The sequence below is a fragment of the Sipha flava genome, unplaced genomic scaffold (assembly GCF_003268045.1).
Source record: "Sipha flava isolate LNK unplaced genomic scaffold, YSA_version1 607_pilon_pilon, whole genome shotgun sequence".
NCBI lineage: Eukaryota > Metazoa > Arthropoda > Insecta > Hemiptera > Aphididae > Sipha > Sipha flava.
Genome location: NW_020273584.1, coordinates 222,685 through 245,033, shown reverse-complemented (window position 1 = coordinate 245,033; position 22,349 = coordinate 222,685). Strand labels below are relative to the sequence as shown.

Here is a 22,349-nt window from a genome sequence, read left to right as displayed (position 1 = left end):
CTGTTCAATTTTTTCAGCATTACATACGTTTTATGTTTTTTACTGTTGCTCTTCTTCACACGTTTGATAATTTCATAATTTCAATTGAATTTTAAAACACGTTTCCACTTTTCTGCCATCTTCGAAAAACGACTCACACAACTACAAAAACATAAATTCGCACACATAGGCTACTTGTTAGTCACTATTTAAATTTAAAACGATTAAATTTATTTGTTATCGCCGCGTTAATGTATGGTTACCCGCAGCGTTTCCTGTTTTCTCTGTGGCGTCAGTCACAGTTGATTTTATTATTTTATCTTACTATTTAGTTAAGATTAATTTTACAAAATTAATTCAGAATAAATAATTAAATATTAAAACAAAGTTTGCAATTTTGTAGGTTTTTTAAAATCTAATAATAAATTCTAAATAGTTTTCAATACATACTTGATATTTCAACTTTGTCAGAAATATTTTTCCAAATATTATCCTTAAAATAATGATTTTTATGCTTTTTATGGGTTCTATCGAAAATAACTTAGTTATTTTCTTCGAGTGCAATCAAAGCTTCGTCTTCTGTCGAGGAAAACGAAAATGTACTTAAAATGTGGACACCGGGTGTCTTCACGCAACATTGGGCCGGAACGGTAGTGACTGGAGCTCTGCGTCCATCGCAAGGGAAATTAGTCACAAAATTTGTAATCTAGGGACGCGGCCTTTCACACTGCAGGGAATCCGTACCTTTGGAAACCGCAACGAGTTTATCGCGATCGCATCATTAACTATTTTTTCTTTGTCGACAGTGGCCGATGACGGTTCAAAGAGTTTCTGCTGTCTCTGATGATTTTAGTATTGGTGACTGATACATTAGTTTGTACCACGGTAAGATCCACTTTAACGAGAGTATTCTTTATTACGCATGGTTATTATTTAGTTTACTTTTTGAAATACTTTTTTATTTTAATGTTATATTGTTAGTATTAAAATATATTTATAGTTTATACTTATTTATTTTTATGAAAATAATATTTCTCAATATTCATCAGCATTAGCTCTCAAATAATGTAATAAAGTTATTATTTTTTCAGAAAATATCATAATAATATCATTGAATGTTTGGAGTAAAAATGATCTAGCACTCAGTCCAAACAGTTATGGTAATTCATTTAAAAGTTTTAACAGAATCTAAAACAACATGAATTTTACCTTCGGTGTTAATCCGAACTTCTAATGTTAGCTTTGCCAAAAAAAATTCAGATATAACCAATCAAAAAGATATCATTTTGATTCTACTAATGTTCTTACTAATATTTATGTCAATTGATTAATAACGAATGATGAAATATTTTACTTATCAATGTGTGTAATAAGATTTTATAATTTATACAATTTTAATTTTATGGCTTAAATTATATTATGTATTATTTCACTTATGATTTTAGTATGTATTGGTAGTGAATTCTGAGTAATATCTATCATAGCGAGAAAAGACATACTAAAGACATACAATTTTTAACCCTGCATTGTTTTTGCTAATTATGGTTTTTTTTTTAAATACTTGATTATTAGTTGATATTATTTATAAACATTAAAAGTCAACCCATTTGCTGTTCGATGAAAATATTGTAGGTGTCTTAATATCTATCTAAATTGTTTACTTAATTTCAATAAATAAAATAATAAAATTAATTTTAATATTTTCAGAGAAATATATGATCGAATTTTCATATATATTCAGTAAAAAATATCTAGCACAGTGTTTCTCAACATAGGGGTCACGTTGGTCAGAAATAACTAAACTCTGATGTAAAAAAACAACCTTTTATTTACATTCAAATTACAAAATTAATACATAACCATTATGATAATAATAAAGTTATTTTATAACATTACTTACATTATAAACTATGAATAATAAAGCAAAAAGTATAAATTAATGGAATAAATGTGATTATTTTCTTATGATGACAAACGTATTTCGTATTTATTTTTTAATCCCATTACGGAAGAGAAGTCTTTTTTTTCATTGATAAGAAATCGCGAACGGAACCAATGTTTTCAATTCTGCTTTTTCTCTTGCTAGATTTCTGTATAGAATTGTTCTAATGGTTGTGGTATTTTGATTAATAATATCCGACGCAAATCTGATCTTAAACAATATTTGGCTAATATGTGTTTTAAGTCCACTCTCAATTTCATTGTGTGATGTGTCATAAGAAGTTCAAACAGAAGCTTTCGTTACGATATCACATATAAGTTATTCATCATAGGACTCGGGATTCCTAGAAGTTTGTATGTTTTTAAATAATCATCAAAAACATAGCTAAATAATATAGAAATTTGTTTCATAGCAATATAAGTTTATATTTAAAATTTATAGTTGCATATTTTGTATATTTGACTATTTTTCATTTTATAAGTGCATATTTGACAATTATTTATGTGAAGGAGTAAGTTTTTTAACTTTATAAGAAAAAATTATACGATAATTTATTTCTTCATCTATCACTCGACTTGAAACCCAAGGTGTGGCACTAACTGAAGCCATTCAAATAATTAAAACTACAAAAGAACATATACAATCTGCAAAAATTGAAAGATTTGCTCAAGCTAAGGCAATTTATGACAAAAATAAAAAAGTTTTGGAGAAAAAGGTTGGATTTGATTAACTACAAAAAATATCGAACATTTTAAGCGGAAAATTGACGGTTGCCTACAGATATTAGTAGTAGTGATCTACCATTTTTTAAGTTTGCACTTCCGTAAACGTGGAACGTTTATTTTTTAAGTATAAAAATATTTTGGCTGATAATAGGTGGTCATTTAAATTTCGCAATTTAATAAAATATCTTATAGTCCAATGTAATGTTCAAGGTAAATAGTACTATATTAAAAATAGAAAAAATGTTTTCAATTTAATTCACTTTTAAAACAATTATAAATTTGTTGTTTTAGACAAAAACTCAATATAAGATGAGAACAAGTTTGAAAAAAAGAAAATAATTATATCAGATCATCATCTATCTAACATATCATATCTAAAAATATTATTATTATTTATTGCTAATTAATTGTTTTTATTTAATTAATTATTACAAATATAATTTTTTTTTAAATGCATATTTTAATAGCATATTTATTGATTCTTTGTAGCATAAATGCATACAATTTTTTAAGGTTTTTAAGGGCATGAAGTCCTTATCCCTATAATTATTAATAGTTTCATATTCTTAACAAAATTGAATAGTCTGGTTTTTAATTTGAGCATTTGAAACTGATGTTTGGGTACATTGATTATCGAATTATGTGCAAAGCAATAATTTGACTTCTAATTGCTACACGTATTATGGCTTTAAAATTCCTAAATAAATTATATGATTCGAAGTATACTACATTCATTTTTTATTCTTGGTTTAATATCAACATTGTAATACAATTATATCACTGTATTTTCAGAAGATAACATAAACGAATTATTAGATGTGGCTATTGAATATGATCCGGCATTCTGCCCAAATGGTTGTGGTTGTTCGTACATAGGCACGGGACGTAAGAATAATCTCAAAAAACATATGATTAATACTTGTGGTGTTAATAACAAATTCCAATGTAAACTATGTAAAAAACAGCTCAGGCAAAAGCGATCGTTACAATATCATATGGCAACTGCTCACAGAACATTTTTTTAAAGATTATTTACTTAATTGTTGTATGTTATTTAGATTTTAATTTATAATTAATTTTGTTTGTCGATACGCTAAATCTTGTGGTACTATTACCTATATTACCATGTGTGTTCACTTTTAGTCTTAACTCATTATTTTGTACATAGCGCAATAAAATTAAATAAAAACTTACATTTATAAAACCTTATTAAAATAATATTATTTATATTGCCACGTTTGTTCCTTTTATGTCCTTACTTATTATCTTGTTTATAGTGCATTAAAGTGTAATAAAAACTTACAGTTATAATACATTATACATAAAATAAAACTAAATCCTTTTTGGCTTGATGGCTGTGTACCTATTTTGATGTTTTCAAATTATGTATATGAAGATAAATATTTGTTTCATAGTATACGATGGTTTTAGGTTTTGACATTTTTTTTTTGGAAGTATAATTTTAGTAGTATATTGATGTGGTAATAATAGCTAAGTAACCTTTACTTTGTTTGTAACAATATGCTTTTGGATATTATATACTAAAAAAAAAATTGACATTATTCATCTTCTGTGTTATATTATACCCTCATTAAATAATATAATTGAATTAATATTTTCAGAGATAACATGATCGAATTATTATACTTGGCTTGTAAGTATGAATCCAACGTTCTGTCCTAACTGTTGTGGCCGTTCGTATAAAGGTGCCAGACGAAAGAACACGTTTAAACAGTATTTGATCTATGCGTGTATTTTTTTTGTCGAAATTTGAATGTACACTTTGTTTTAAGAAATTTGTTCGTAAATATTCATTAATAACTCATAGTCAGTGTCGTATTTAGACATTTTGCGCCCCGGAGCAAAAAAAAAAAAAAAATTGGCGTCCTTCTAAGGAGCTTACCCATAGGAGATAGATCCTCATGAGCCTTTTAGATATTCTAAAATTAATGATATTTTTGTCTAGTAGGCACGCCACTGCACGTTGCACGCAATAACAATAAATTTGGAAACTAATATTAGGTATATTAATAATATTCTGGATCGCTGATAGCTATATTGCTATCAATACATTAATAATCTATATTATAATAATAAATTGAATATATTAACATTAATTTATGATATTGTTATTAAAAACAAAAAAATAATGATTTCAAAATAATTTTAAAAGTTCAATAATTCACAAGTGAGCAAATTTCTGACCACTATATTTTGGCACCCGGGGAAGTTGTAGCCAGTGCCCCCCCCCCTTAAATGAGGCCCTGCTTATAGTATATGTGTACACAAACAACGCATGCCTTAAATTGTTTACTTAAATATGTATGACACTGCCCTTGTATCCATCTACATTATTATGTTAGATACAAATGAATTATACATAAAGTTACGAGATTTTTGTATAAAAGATAATGAAGACATTATATAAATTATTTTAATCATAGTAATTATATAATTACTATCTCAATTTTATCATATCATTATTACAGTTATGTACAAATTTTTCTATATTCGAGATACAAGATTTATAGACACTTATTTGCAAAAGTGTAAGTTTCAACTCAATAATACTGCATTTCTTTGACAAATTAAATATACCTGTACTCGTATATGTACATTTTTTACATCATATCACTATTATATTTACTAATTCATTTTTTATATATCTTATAATACGTTAAAACATCTATTGACAAACATAATCGTATGTTCAATTATGATAATAATTTATAGTCCATAAAATAATAATATATTAATACGTTAGTTTTAGTTGTAAAAATATTTTGTTTTCGACATATTTTATATCATCATGTATCATCACATGATTCCTTTTTGAAATTAGTATATTAAACATTTATTTAAATTGATACTATTCAATCGAATGATAATTATAATAACAATATTGCTTTTGTATAAAATGTGAATTTGCTCTTATTTCACCAATTACAATTAATTTTTCCTCGTTGATTTCTGTGTTACAACTTGTCTTATAATTTTCATAGATTATACAGTTTCCTGTTACAACATAAATATTTCTATATTTCATACAAAAAAAATTCTTTATATGAATCAATATTTATTTTATATTGTTATTTTCAGAATCATCTAGCACCTAGTTAACTCAACTTGATGAACTCGGGCAGTTAGATCCAGCTTACTGTCCAAATTGTAAAAAAAAATGTACAAAGGTTAATATAGAAAATGTCACCTTAGACAACATCTGGTGTATGAATTTGGTGTTCTAATAAAATTCAGATGTTATTTATGTTCAAAATGTTTCGTCAGAAATTGGGACCTAAAATGTCATTCAATTAAAATTCATAAAGTATTAATTTCTTAATCAATATTTTACTATTGAATAAATAATATGTCTAAAACAAACAGCTATTATTTTCAAGGAGTTTTATTACTTCTAAGTTTTTTTATTCCGTTTTTATTTATATATTTGATGGTGTTCATTTTATAATATAAATAGTATAAGTATTTTATAAATATGTACAAAAAAAAAAAAAAAATTAAAAATATTTAACTGTAAATAGATACACATTTATAAGTATAAAAAGGAAATATATTTATGATTACAAAATCACAACAAATTTACGTACTTTGCGTACTTAAATTATATGTACATATGTGGTTATTAAAAATAAAAATCTCCCTTGAAAATTTAATTATAATAATAATAATTATTTTATATATCTTATCAGATTATTTTTCATTATACTTTTTTGTACTGTAAAGACGAACTACAAAATGAAAACAGATGTGGCTTAAGAATTAAAGAAATTTTAGAATCTACTTCTACAGGATACTGAAATAATTTTTAAAAAATATTCAAGTTACCAACCACTATTTTCAATCAATATTTTAATTAAATTATATTCATTTATTTTTACAAATGGTAACTGTTTATAAATGATTCTGCATATTATACTATTATATGAGAATAGATATTTATTTACTTTCATATTTTTTGTACTCTTATAAGTTCATAATTTATAGAATAACTACAAACCCCTCAAATGTACGTTTTTGTGGTATTTAAATAATTAATATTTTTTTCTTCTAAAAAATTAATATATAAATAATTTCTGCGCTAGTACGTAGTAGGTAAGCCAGATTATTTATAAGAATTTTTTATAATTCCATTGTTAAAAATATGTTTTATTTACATTTCTACGATTCGAGATCCTCAAGTATTTTAATTTATTTTACATAAATTGCGTTAACTTATCATTACACGTTTGTTAAGACGATTTCCCTCTTTTCGAATATATGTTATTGTTATTCGAATATTATTATTTTTCATTTTAGGAAATATTTTGAAGTACTTATGCCTTAATTTCTGGTAAATGATCAAATATGAATACCGCTATCAATTTTTAATGTAGTATTCTTCAGAAATTACGATATGCACAATATGTAAACTATTTTACCATAAATATACAAGCGAATATCACATGGGATATAAAAATATATTTTTCAAGTAATTAATTAAAAATATATTTTAAATTAAATTGGAACCTAACGCAATTATTCTATACTTTTATCAATCATGAAAAATAAACTCTCGCTATTAAATGATTATGAACATTTTCAATATTTGCTTATTTTATATTATTTTTAATTTTTAAATTGTGTTTGTTTTGTACCGTAAAAAAAATAACTATTTAGTATAAATCAAATACATTGATAGTAGTTTATACCGTTTCAAACTTTCGATGGCTATATAATACGAATGTGTTATCTGAACAGGTAAAACAATGAACGAGCTATTAGACTGGTGTTCGATGCCAGATCCGGCGATTTGTCCAAATAGCTGCGGTCACTTCTACAAAGGGATCAACCGGAAAAAGTTGTTGCGCAGACACATGGTTTACGAATGCGGTACTCCATCCAAGTTTGAATGTCCCATATGCACAAAACGTTTTACAAGGAAATCGAACATGAAAACGCATGTATATTCAGTGCACCGCACAATTATTACGCATTAGTGCCAAACAACTGATAAAAATCTCTTTCTTGCCATATAATTCTTTAGATTTAAGTACAAAGAATTTTCTTACGATAAAAATATTACCATTTATGCACTCTGACATCGTCTATAACTCAAAGTTGAACTGACCTCTCAAAGTTAATTTGTCCTTTCTACAATTATATGATAATTATACATATTAAAATAAATTATTCTCATTCATAATACTTTTTATATTAAATTAATTGAATTGTATACATTAATATTAAATTATTAAATTTTGAAAGTTGAACTACGTGAGTGTCATAATAGTTCAATAGTCTAACTAGTACTATTTATTCAACTTAAAAAAATACATTTATATTTTTTTATAAAACTTGAAAATTATGGTTTGTATAATAATATTGTTTTGAAGTAGATTTTTAATGATTTTATTGTTAATTAGTTTAATAGAAGATAGTTATATTAGGTACTTTTAGGTATTTATTATCATCATTGTTTTCAAATAAAAATTTTTGTTATAAATGATTCATGAATTAGGAACATTGATTTTATAATACGATTATACGGTATTATTGTATGTTATAAAATCAATGGTAATTATGTGAAATAACTTATTATAATTACAGTAAAATCTTAAGGGACATTTAAATGTTTCTGATGTTTTAATAAAGAAATTCAAAGTTTGTTTAATTTGATATAAATTGAATTTTACAAATCACAATACTTTATTGATAGTGTTTCAATGGAACAGATTGTAACTCTTTATAGATTTCTGTTAAATGAAAGTATCGTTTATGGTTATTGATTAATAATATTTTATATTTATGATTTTCTAACACGTGTTTTTTTTTTTTTTTTTTAGATCAATTAATGAGAATATCTATTCAATCTACAATCATGTGAATTTTTCTAATCAAGCATGCGAATGAAGATGTTTTAAATACATTTATCCTGTATCGTGCAATATATGAATATACAAAGTTAAATTAGGGTTATCTCTGTCCTGGTATTCCGGAATGAAGTATTAATTATTGATAAATAAATATTGCTGTGAACACGTAGTGACCGGCGAAAATGGATCTTTTATTATTAGTTCTACATTTCTATGCCCTTAACAATTACGCATTCTTAATCTTTTTTAATCTTCATGAATAAAAAAAAAAAAAAAAAAACCATTTTAATATGTCCCGATTTGGTTCTTCAAAACCTATCTACTCTAATTCAAACTAAATTTACTAGGAAAATCTAATGTTAATAGTTCATAAATGGAAAACAATAATGTTTGCAAATAACCTCAGGTTACTCCATAGACTGATGACGGCACGTGCTACAATGTAAACATGCATCATGTATCACAAATCACGTGAGTGCTGATCATGTCCTTGGACCTATACATAAAATAATAATTTCTCTACGATCTTTAGGCAGTAAAATTATATTAGGCAAGATAAAATCATTCAGAATAAAATATTCTTCATATTTTTATTTTATTTTTTAAATAGAACTCCAATAACGATGAATTTATTTTAAAAGTTAAACTTAAAATTAATTTAAATGCTACATCACAGATAATGATCTCTTTAAAACAAATCAAAATAAAACCCTTTGTTTTGAATATACACTGCATGATTGTGTTTCGCGTATGATGTATTTTTAAGCTGAAATTACTTATTAAGTGTGTTACGTCCACTTAATAATAAATATTTGTGGTGTTCAATAAATTATTACTTCCAGCGAAGTTCCTAAAGTTGTAAGAAAATTATTGTAAATACATTGAAAATGTGGAAATTTTCATATATTTTTAATTATAATAATCTTCTTATAATTTTAGAATTTATAATACTTTATCATTTAATTTTAAAATAAATTATTATTTTGTGAAACGTTAGAATAATGTAGTGTTTTATTATTTTTTATATTTAATATAATGCAATTATTAAAATTATTTAATCTAATTATAAATAATATAAATACATAATATTGCGATATGGTTTAAATAACTTGAATATTTTGAAATTTAGTTAACTTTTATAATATAGTATTCAAAAGTTATGGTTATTTGTAATGCAAATTATTTAAGGTAGCTCACCGCTCACAAGTATAATAGTATTTACTATTGGGTAATTGAGGTAATATCTTTCTAAAGTTGATTTCTTTTGTTTTTATCTTTTGCTTTTATGCACGTATGTGTATGATATTCAGACTATATGTATTCACTAACTCATTAAATCTTTGAATTATTATTTTAGGTTATTGGTTAGCAAATTTGGATTTCCTTGCAAAAGAAGACCCAGCAAAATGTCCGAAAAATTGTGGTCGTAGTTATAAAGGTACTCATAGAAAGAAAGTTCTACGACGTCATTTAGTGTACGAATGTGGCGTGGAACGAAAATTCATGTGCAATATTTGTTTTAGACGTTTTTCACAAAAATACTATTTATCTACTCACATGGGTACGGTGCATAGGATGCCGATGAATTAACATATTTTATTAATTTTATAATTATTTTTTCAAGTATTATTATTTATAATATTTATTTAATTAAAAAAAAACTGATGTTAACAAACACACACACACATAACATATATATTATAAAATACATCAATACTACCTATAATAATACTTATCAACCAAATTACTTATAACTTAGTACTTTAACAGTACCCAATTTTAAAACTTTATTATGAATCATTAAAATGTTTTCAAAATGGTAATGAATTATCTTCTTATATCTGACATTTAGATCTAGACAATTACAATAATTTGTTTTTTTAATAAGCATTATTTTTATACACCCAATAACTATATTTACAACCCACAACATATAGTTTGATTAGTGATTGTTATGTTATAAATGTCTTAAATTATGTTTTGTAAAAAAATATTTCTCATTTTAGTATATGTGTACATTGTATTTTTCTGTCATGAATTATATGTATAAATTTGTTAGTTGTGAATTTACAGTACCTGTCTGAATTAAAATTGTTTCTCTTGGCTTTTGGTTATTTTTTATTTATGAAACTAATTGTTATAAAATAATTTTAAAAATGTAGTTGTACAACAAGTTCTTACAAAAGTGTAAACAATAACTACAATTATTTATCATCAATAATTGTATGTATGGTATCTATAATTATTATAGTTTTATGTTTATTATTTTATTATTCAGTAAAAATGTTTTTTTCTTATACATAGATCATATGACATCAACTGCGTATATATATTACTGAACACATAATGGTAAATCATCAAATATTTGATATATTATGTTTTTTCTTCCTGTATTATATTCCAATATCTGTAATAGAACATGTTCTTACATATATGTTATGAAGGTAATTAGTTAAAACATCTATTTAAATTGTTATGGAATTTCTTTTAGCTGTCTTGTTGTTTACAATTTATACTGAAATTATTTAATATTTTTATATAGATCCCTTGTACATGATATTATTGAATTATTTAATTTCAACAATTATTTACTCTAGATTCATAACTAATTTTGTAAAATATATTTTTGGAATATTTTAATGTGGATCAACTATATTAAAAGTAAGTTTGTTGATGTCACATTAATGATTAAAAATTTGTTGTGTCGACTCGACTTTAAAGTACTAATTTTTTTTTAATTTAAAAAGTTTATTATTAAATTGAATATTGTATATCTTACTGTGTTAAGGTTTACTATGTACATTTAAGTGGTATGAATTTTATTTTTAGGTTATAACTAAAAGCAGCATTATATGTTAAAATTTGGTGTTCAAACACAATAACTATTTTAAAGCTTACAAAAGTCTAAAGGTATTTAAAAGGTATTTCTTACATTAATATAAAATAAAACCATAAATTTAATATTACATTTATTCAAAAATGATTCCGTTCTATTGAAGCTGTAAAATAATTTTAGATATTCTTTGATCAACCATTAATTTAACCATATTTATCAACTAATAATTATGATGTTACCAATATTAAATATGTGTATTACTTGGAAATTTTTAAGTTAAAGATATTTAAGCTACACTATAGATGAGTTTATCTAAAAATATCCATTTCAGATTTTAATTTATTAAATTAACATAAATTATGTTTATAGATCACTATAGTATGGAAAAGCTTATTGGATCCATGTTCAAGCAATTGTGGTCACAGTTATACAGGAACTTACAGTGAAAAATATCTCAAAAACAATTTCATCATGAATTATATATAAGTTCATAAATCTGTTTTGTCCTTAAATTATTAAAATATCATAAAATGTATATGTGATTTTTTTTTTTCATTCAACCAGCTGGACCTTTAGCTTTAAATTATAATATTATACTATTTGAAATTATCCTTAATACTATGTGTATTTACATTTATAATAAAATTGAATAGTACTTTTACAATGATTATTTATTATTTAAAAACATTATTATATCTAACTGTAAAATAACATGAAATATTTTGTTTCTTGGAGATGGTCTTAAGTAAAAATGCTTATATATAATGCTATGATCGCCATGTTTCTTATATTTTCCTGTTATCTATAAGTTATTAAAATATCTGCTTTTTAAGCTACATTTATATTTTGATTATGAAACTGTTGTATTTATTAACAATTATTTTTATAGTAGAGATCCATAATGATCCATTGATATATTTTGATGAACAAGACCAGCATATTCCAAGCGTAGTTGATAGAAATGAAAAGGGAAGAAAGAAACTTCGAAGATGTCAACTATGTGCATTATCTGGAAGAGGTCGAAAAAGAACCCATGTTTTTTGCGCTGCTTGCCCTGGTCAACCTGGTCTTTGTGTTGACACGTGCTTTAAAGAATTTCATAAACCATAATTTAATGACGATTGTATACATGACAATATTTCATACTTTTTAAACCTATTATTATGTGTTTTAATATTAATAATTTTAAAATAATTTGTTATTACGTTGAAAAATCAAATGAGATTATTATAAGTATCACTTTGTATAATCTTTAATTTTTCAAAAATCACAACCACTAAAAAAAAATTCAACATTCCATGTAATTATACTACCATGCTTGTTACCTGCATTAATTGAAACTAATAAATTTATATTTGTCTCCTATATTTATTTTAAAAAATATGTATAGTTTTATCTATTTCAATGTAAAATCATTTTCTCATGTATATATTTATTATATTTATATTTATATTTATTCTATTAAAAGTAAAATTGAAGTCTCTAAATATTGTGTATAGTTAACAACAAATTAGCTTGATTGTTAGAAACCCTTGTAATAGTGCGTCGCCAATAATTTGCCGAACTAGGTGAATAACTATTGTTTTCAATTAGATTGTCGTACATTTCTTATCAAGTAATCTAATAAAGATATTTGCTCAAATCGCGTTTTTTTTTTCATTTGTATTTATTCTTATTTATATTGAGTCAACTCATAATATTTGGTAGTGGTGCGTAAATAAATTCTAGTGCATTTTCGCTATTTTTTTTAATCACCACTTCGTAATTTAAACTACTTAATTTTGAATGCAAGTTAATCTTCCTTAAAATAATAAATTCAACTTATAGTCTTTAAATAATTACAAGGCAATTCTTATTTTTGACGTATTCTGTTACGATTTAGATTTTTCTATCTCGTCAACAGTAATCGATTAACGGTAGACATCACGGTTGCATTGTTCATAAACATTTTAAAGTTAGAATATACACGGATCCAATGTCGGATTTAGCGGGGGTGCAGAAGGCCCAATGCACCGAAACCTCAAGATTAAAATTGTTTTTAGGAGCCTCAGATTGAAATCCTAAAAATCTAACTTTGAAAACTACAAATTTATATAGAAAAATATATTAACAGTCAAGAAAAAAGTAATTTAAGAAATTAACCATAGGCTGTAAACGTATATTTTTGAGTTGTAGACGGTTGTAATTCAGATAATACGATTACATAAATATTATTACCATTTTTATTGTTTATTTCTCGTAATATTATTATTATTACTTGTAATTATTTTAAAAAGGTGGGAAAAATAATCGTGTAGTGCAGGTAAAAATTCTTGTGACACAGGGATTGTTTCAACTTTATGTAATTACCCAAACGTTCACACAGTGTATGAAGATTTTTTTTAAATAAATTCAGTGTATGAAGATATTTTTAAAATAAAATCAGTCATTAATCGATTTAAAAACAAATTAGATGATACTAATAGATAATTTTAAATACAAATTACCATTTTGTACTGATAATACTTAAAGATTCAAAGCAGAAAATGTACCTAATAATTCACTTTCAAATTATTACTGCTAAATGCTAAATTATAAAGCTGTCAAATCTTTATCCCAATAATAAATATATACTCGTATATCAGAAAATAGCATAGACATTAATGATATAACGATAGATAATTTTTTTTATGCCCCGAGGCTTTATTATTTAAACGATCCAAAAGTCTTTATAAATATATTTAAAATTGTATATACTTAACATATTTCTAATTATAAATATACTTGAATTAATATACTTTGCTAAAGTCTAAGATTAATCCTTAAAGTAAGTTATATGGATTCAGATGTCATGATAAAATGATTTATACACATTTTTTTTCTGTTAGCATACATGGCATTTTTAAGCAATAATTACAGTTATATTTAGTTTGACTAGAATTGTAGCATAGAAGGATCTACGCACCAGACGCAAAAATTAAAACTTTGTGTTATATGTTAAAAATTGCAACAGTCAATATTGTGTGTTTTATTTAAAAAATCTTTAACGTCCTTTATAATAATTGAAACCATTGTTGAAAATAATATATTTAAATTTAAAATACATTAGATAACATTTTGAAGTTTTGCCTCTGGCACAATATTTGGTTGTTACGGCATTGTACCTGATACCTTTTATACAAATAAAAATGAATTAGATTGAAAAAATAAATGGACATAACTTATTACATATTTTACTTCTTTAATTATTTGTAAAAATATATCGAATGGTAACTTTTATATTTTCACATGCTTTACAATGTTTATACAGAGCTTTCATCCATATTTTAATTTTTGCAGCATTATATGGCACAAGATAATGTAATTATTAACTTTTGCTTGTTTTACCTCCCCAATTTAATGTAAAACATATGGGAAGTTATTGTATATATTTTTGCTTTCAAGCTACTTTTAAAATATTGTTTTCTGCATATATTTATTTATTTTTCATTTTATTGCAGAGAGTTATCCTACAATTTCAGGTATTATTCCAAGATCATCTCCGATCAACTTACATTACCATTGTATAGTGGGAAAAAATAATAAAGGTCAAAAGAAACGACGACGTTGTGTTTTGTGTTCATCTCTTGGTCTAGGACAGAAACGTACTAATGTATTTTGTTCAGCTTGTCCTGGGCAACCAGCTTTATGCCCTAAAACTTGTTTTATGGCTTATCATGCAATGAAACCTTAAATCATTCATTAAAATATATTCAATGATTTAATTAAAGTATTCATAATCTATATAGTTATAATAAGTAGTGGCGAAGCGTCATAGGAAACAATGAGACAACGTCTACCCACTTTTAATTCGGATAAATAATTTGGTTTTGTTATATTTAAATAATAAAATGCATTATTATATTTTATTTATTTTTATATAATATATACTTAAATATATATCGTAATTTTACTTTTGTGCCATACCTACCGTATTACTATTTTTAAAGTAGATTAGTTGTGGACCGTGCATGTAAGCTGTCATCCGTTGTGGTATAGTGGGTAATTCTATAAACATCCAAATACAGATATAATAATTAATATTATGAGACAACGCGTTGCAGCATCTCGTTTTTCAAAACACGATGTGCAGGGGGAGTAGGTTATTGAGTGGGGATTATCGTTGCGCTATGAGACGTGTCTCATCGTTCGTATTTATTGTTTCATTTTAATATACATTATTATAATAGTCAGTGCCGTCTCAAGGTTTTTCCGAGCCAGGGGTAAATTAATTTGGGGGCCCTTCGACCATAATAATAAGATATAATAAACAAAATACTCACTGAGAATAACAAAACTCTTGCAAACGTATTTTTCCAAACCTTAACCAATCAAGCTCATTTAAATTCATGTACTGCATTACATACTTACATAATAGAATTTAATATTATTCATATAATTTATAATTTAATCGCTCAATGTAAAAGTCAATCAGGGCCTTATCGAAGGGGTGTCTCACCCCCCCCCCCCCAACAAAAACACCAGTCGGTAGTCGGACTTGTTTTATTAAAGACTAGAAGGACCTAATTTTACTAACGGAAAAGAAATGTTACATATTTCGTAATACAGTGTATACAAGAATAAAATGTATACAACTACTTATTATACAATATAAAATATTATTATATATAATTAAATTGTCAAGCTTAAGAACGTTGGACACTGACACATATATACATATTAAAAAGTAAAAATATGACTACATATAGTTAATTATACTACATACATAGAGTAAAAAAATTTTAGTCGACATTTTTCATATTATTCACCCCTCCCCCTTGATTTTCATCTTCGGGACAGCCCTGTAAACAAGTCGCTACACGCTCACATGCCCACGACATTAATCGCCAACATGCAGCTTGTAAAATTGCTCAGTGTAATCGAGGCTTTTTTATTAAATATTATATATCAAGACTATAGGGTGGTCTCTAAAAAAATATTCCAACAATAGGGCCTAGGTCAAATTGGTCCCGTCTCCCCCCCCCCCTTCTGAACGGCCCTGGTAATTGTCATTACTTGTCGCTTTGTTGTGTTATCGTTCCACGGAATTTTGTTATCATAGTTATTGGTTGGTTTTTATTTTAGGATTTACTTATTTCTGGTGTGATATTCATACCTAAATATTAAAATATTATATTATTGGCATTTGCCACTATGCCTGACGATTTAATTAATGAAATTTTCAATAATGGAATAGTAAACTACTAATACGAAAAAAAAATATAAAATAAAAAACAAAAGACTGTGTTACTTTTATTATACATACATATAAAGTTATTAATGGGGGGAGGGCTGTAACGTATTTTTTTTAACATCTCCCTGACTTAAATACTCGTGCTTCGCCACTGATAATAAGTATAGTAAACTCTTTTATTAAATTGAATCAAAATATTTGTAAATATGTATTAATGTAACTATTATTAATATTTTACTGTTAGGTACATAAAATAATGTTAGTTAATATATAAGTAAATAAATATGTAATTGTGGATTAATTTCTGTTATAATGTATATAAAATAAAAAAATATATTAAGTATGAATATAACTAAAAAATGTGATCACACAACAATAATTTTCTCGTTTTAAATTTTACAATGATCATGAATTAAGTTTAAGTTTAAGAAGTTGTTTTCTATATACGTTAATGTAAGCATTATTTTGTTTTAGAGTTATTATTTTGTCAATGTTCAAGTCAAACCATAAGTATCTAAAAACTTTATACTTCGTGTTGCTGTATAAAAAACCATCTATTTATATATTATATTATTATACATATCCATAATTTTGTGTTTTATTGTAGCAATTATAATATTATAACTTATATTCATGTACTCTAATGTAATGGTTTTTTTAATCTATTAACATTGATGGTTTTTGACATTATATAAATCAATTCTTGTTTACATAATTATTACATCATTTATAGCTATATATTTTATTTGTACAATGCTTTATGATGTACGCAATATAAATATTTAAATTATATAACTTGCTAGATATCTTAAAGCTGTAATTTTTTATTTATTTATGGTACAGAAATATACTATAACTTTATTATTTGTTTAAGGTATCTACTTACCCGATCCAATATACTGTCCAAAGAAATGTGGTCGTTGCTACAAAGGACAAAAAAGAAAAGGAAATCTGACCAGACACCTCAATATGGAATGTGGAGTTCCGAGAAAATTCCAATGCCCTTCTTGTTGGAAATGGTTTGCTCAAAAATATGATCTTAAGAAACATTGCATTTGTGTTCATAAATCATTGGAAATATTATTCAAAAATGATTAATTTATTACCTTTTTGATATCATTATATGAAATTATGAATTTCAGTTAATATTATATTTTGATTGCCTTACATATGTATTTAATATAAAGCTAGTGCTTAAATTGATTTGAAAATGGGACTTATATTATTTTAACTATATGTTTTTTTTTAACACAAATGTAGTTCTGTATATAGTATTTATAATATTGTCATATATAGTACATACTCAAAATATTGTAATATAATAATTCATTGACATTTTAATCATCATTCATAAAATGTGTCATTAAAACATTTTCTCTGCTTTAATTTCTTATAATTTATACCATAGTCTTTGACATTTTCCATGTTTAATATTTACATTTATATACATTAAATAGTTATTATATTTGTATGCATTTCATTAGCATTTTATTATTGTTTACAGCTTTGTTTCTAATAATTAAATGGCATGTCCCAATAAATGTGGTAACTCGTAAAGGAAGAAAAAAATCCCTAAGGTGATATTTACTTTTTAGATATGATGATATTTAATAATTCTTTTGCAACAAAAAATGTACTAAAATTCAAACCTAAAATTCATATTTAATAATATTCTGTGAAATTTTAAACTACTATTTGAAATTCACAAAAAAACAATAATACATTTCATTAATGTCATTGCCTTGTACTAATTTAATATACATGAGAAATTAGTATTCCTTAAAATTATAAATACGTTGCATTTATATAAAATTAGTGTAGTAAATTATCAAAAATCATTCAACTAATGTAGAAAAATATTATAATATGTATTGATAACCTTAAAGTAATTTAATTAATCTTATTAAAATATTTTTTTATAATTTAATATTTAAATATTAAACAACAATTAAAACTATTTTTTACTTCTGTACTATCAATTTTAGTAGACAATATATATATATATATATATATATATATATATATATATATATATAATACTAGTATATTAGTAACTTAAAACAACATGTGATTTATGAATGTGGAGGCTTGTCCATTACTTATCCTAGATATTAAAAAATAAAAAAAGTTTGTATAAATTTTATATTAGGGATCTAATTCAACAAAAACTTTTATGTAAGGAAAAAGTTATGCAAAATGTTTGTAAAATAAAATCTAATTATGTAAATTATCTGGATTATTAGTTATAATTTATTAAAATAATCCTAGAAATTATATTTCCTTTTTTAGCCATCTGTGGATAATTATATCAATCTATGACTTAAACCAATACTTAATCCTTATTTTGTAATTTTGTAAATTTATTTATTTACTAATTTAATTTTTTTTTTTTTTTTAGTATTATTTTTTAATTTAATTTAAAATGTGATAATACATATTTATTAAAATTTTGGGTCAATAAATATAATTATCTTTTCTATAAATAATTTAAAAACTTATATTTTAAGCAAATTGTTCATGTTTTTTCAAATTTCCTTATTTGAAGTAATTTACATTTTTTTTTTTTTTTTTTTTGTAACATTAATCATTAATTATTAAATATAGTTACTGTTCAATAAAATTGTATTTGCAAAAAATATATTGTTAATTAAATAAAATGTTTTAATTTTCAAATTAAAACTGGTTATTTATTGAGCAATTGATTATTTATATATAGGTATTTATTAACTTTATAAATTCTTGATTAAGATTGGTATTTATTTAAGTGATATATAGTTTAAATTAATCTCACATATATATATACAATAGTTTCTATAATTACTGTTATATTTAATTTTATTTTTAATTGTAATTTCAGAATGCTCTCGTCGGTTGCTTATGATTTCACGTCACTTCTGCCCTAATAATTGTGGCAGAAATTATAAAAATATTAAAACTTTAAATCGACATATGAGATATGAATGTGGAAATTTGGGACAATTCATTTGTCCATGCTGCTCAAAGGTCTTTAATCGGAAAACTGCAATGCAAACTCATGCAGGTGTCATTCACAAACTCATTGTAAAATAAAAACTCGTTGTGACAAATATTCTGATATGTGTTCTATCTGAAAAGTATTTACTTGCTCTTTTAATCATAAAGTGGTGTTACCTAAATACTAATAAATATATTAAAGAATATCCATAAAAATGTTATGAGTATTTTGTCAAAGTAAGATAACACTTTTCTTGGACATAGATTAATTTATGTTTATTACCATGAAATTATTTTATGTTATAATGTTTTGATTGTTCTTTTTATGTACTATTTATTTATTGTAATACAGTTTTAATTTTACTGTAATATTCTTTAATAGTAACAAATATAATTTTTATTATGGAAACATACATAATATAAAACTAATAAATAATGATCTAATAAACTACTACTTATGTAATGTTTTAGTAAATGTAAATATAATCTCACTGTAATTTTATTAAAAAAATATAATTTAATTTTTTTTTTTAAGATATTTATGTAGAAGTTGCTAAAATTAAAGAATTTTGTTAGATAGCTACAATAGGACTAAATAGTGTATAATGTAAAATAAATATTTCAATAACTCAATTGTTACTAACTTTTTTATTAATATACATGTATCTATATAAACATGTTCATTGTGTTAATTTATTCTATTTAAATGTATTGTTACTTAATCTCGATAAATAATGCATGTTATGATTTTAAATACAATTAGAGCCAATTTATATAATTAGTCATATTTTGCACTACAATATGTAGAATTATTAAAATGTGAATCTAAAATTTATTAATAGATATAATATATAATATTATTTATTATTTTTTTTTTTTATATTATACATAATATAAAAAACATTTTAGAAAAAATGGTTTTTTTTAAAATTATTTATTTATTTTAATGCCTTTTATTTCCTTAATATCTAATCTATAGTGTACTTTTAATTATTATTTGAGTTTAGTATCATCAGTGGCATATATTCTCTGGTAGGAGGGGTCCCAAGTTTTGACCCCCCAGAAGAATAAATTATTCATAAGTTATAAAGACCTGTTATGAAGGTACAGATAAAGAATATTAATTGATATCATGTGATCGTAAATAACTTAATTCTTATTTATAATAATAATTTAATAATATAATTATAATTTATACCTTATATGGTATAAATTTATTTTTTATAATAAAATAAAATCACTTAATTTAAAAAAAAAAAATGTTAACTTCCCTCTAATACAAAAATTTTGAAAATACGCTATTGAATATCATAATTATAATAATTTATGATATTAAGAATATATTTTATAAAAAAGTTAAATCTAAGTTTTCTTTTATTGCTAAAATAATAAATAGGTATGCAATTTTCTGGTAAATTATATAAATCAGTCATGTGATTCCTTAAGCTTTTAATAATTATGTTTTATTGTTATCTTAATTTAAGTTATTTCTGTTTTCTATTTAATTTTTTTTTTTTTATTACTGTTTCAAAGTCATTGCTTTAAATAAAACAAACATTAATGTCTTGCATTATTAGTATTTTACAGGGCTGAGCCAAGTTCATTACTTTTTTAACTCAATTAAGCTAATATACAAAAATTAAAATATTTATTTCATTTTGGGATAAATTAGTAAAGTTAATATATCATTTTTGAATTTTTTATTAAATCAAAAACAATTTTTTTTTTTTTATACTTTCTTAATATACTTTATTATATACTATTTAAATATAAAATTTCGGATTTTTTTGGAGATTTTTGTCACTCATGTTCTTTTTAACTTTAAACAATTCACACTAAACATAGATAGGAATATTTTTTAACATGAAAAAAAAGGAATTTGATTTTGTAAAATAAAAATTTAATTTGTTGATTTCACTTTAATTAAAAAAATAATTTAGTTTAACTAGTAGTCATATTAATGGAAACTCAAAAGTAACTAATAATGTTTAAAAGTAAAAATTAAACTATCTTAACTTTAGTTTTTTAACTTGTTAATATCCAGCTTTGATATTTTATGCTGTGGCTTAAAGGATTTTTGAAAAATAGCTTTCCTACAATTTTTAGTCACCCATCCTTGGTTTAAATTAAAACTGTTTGTAAAAAAAATTAATAATCGTTAAATTATTGTTTATAGATTCTCGTGCTGGCCAAATATTAATGAAATTTATGTGTCCAAATAAATGTGGTAAATCTTATAAGAATAAATACTCTTTAAGAAGACATCGGTTATATGAATGTGGCGGTAAACGAACATTCTTTTGCAACGTGTGTGGCAGGAAATTTTCGCAGAACACAAATCTAAAATCCCATTTAGCATTAATCCATGAAATTATAACTTGATTGTCTTTTTTTTTAATGATGATTAAAATGTAGATCAGTAAATTTAATATAATTAATTAATTGATAGTTATTTCCAATAGGTATTCGTAAAAAAAAAAAAATTACATAAAAATTGTAAAACATTTAAAATATTCCATTGTAAATTCTTAACTGTTATTATTTTATTATAATGTTTACATTTATCTAAGGCTTTTGATAATAACATTTCTGTATGGATCCTTAAAAATTGTATTAGTTCACTAAGATAATAATCTTAACACAATTAATTGTATGTATACTTACCTTTAATTATGTAACGTATTATATAACAGTGATATGTACACCATATTATAATATAATAGTCAAATAATATTACAATATTATAATATTATTATATGATATTATATTATTATTATTATTATTATTATTATTATTATTATTATTATTATTA

The 22,349-nt window shown here is 23.9% G+C and overlaps 2 protein-coding genes across 6 annotated transcripts in view; both read left to right on the top strand.

Annotated features, from left to right (window-relative positions):
- The window catches only part of LOC112691349 (longitudinals lacking protein-like), a 432,448-nt gene that overhangs the window by 359,699 nt on the left and 50,400 nt on the right, over window positions 1–22,349 (top strand). Inside the window, exon 5 of one of the 5 annotated variants that reach the window (XM_025565568.1) lies at window positions 14,832–15,079. The exons of 2 other annotated variants lie outside the window; for them this stretch is intronic. In XM_025565568.1, coding sequence (XP_025421353.1) covers window positions 14,832–15,064 — 233 coding nt within the window. In that variant the 3' untranslated portion in view covers window positions 15,065–15,079. Of the gene's footprint in view, window positions 1–9,873; window positions 10,122–12,241; window positions 12,478–14,831; window positions 15,080–22,349 lie in introns of those variants that run through there. 2 more of the 5 variants (XM_025565577.1, XM_025565566.1) reach the window with 2 other exon arrangements.
- Window positions 5,579–7,836, top strand: LOC112691357 (zinc finger and BTB domain-containing protein 45-like). Its single transcript, XM_025565590.1, has 2 exons — window positions 5,579–5,834; window positions 7,402–7,836. Exons 1-2 carry the CDS (start codon window positions 5,825–5,827, stop codon window positions 7,638–7,640), a joined length of 249 nt encoding a protein of 82 aa, XP_025421375.1. The 5' UTR covers window positions 5,579–5,824; the 3' UTR covers window positions 7,641–7,836.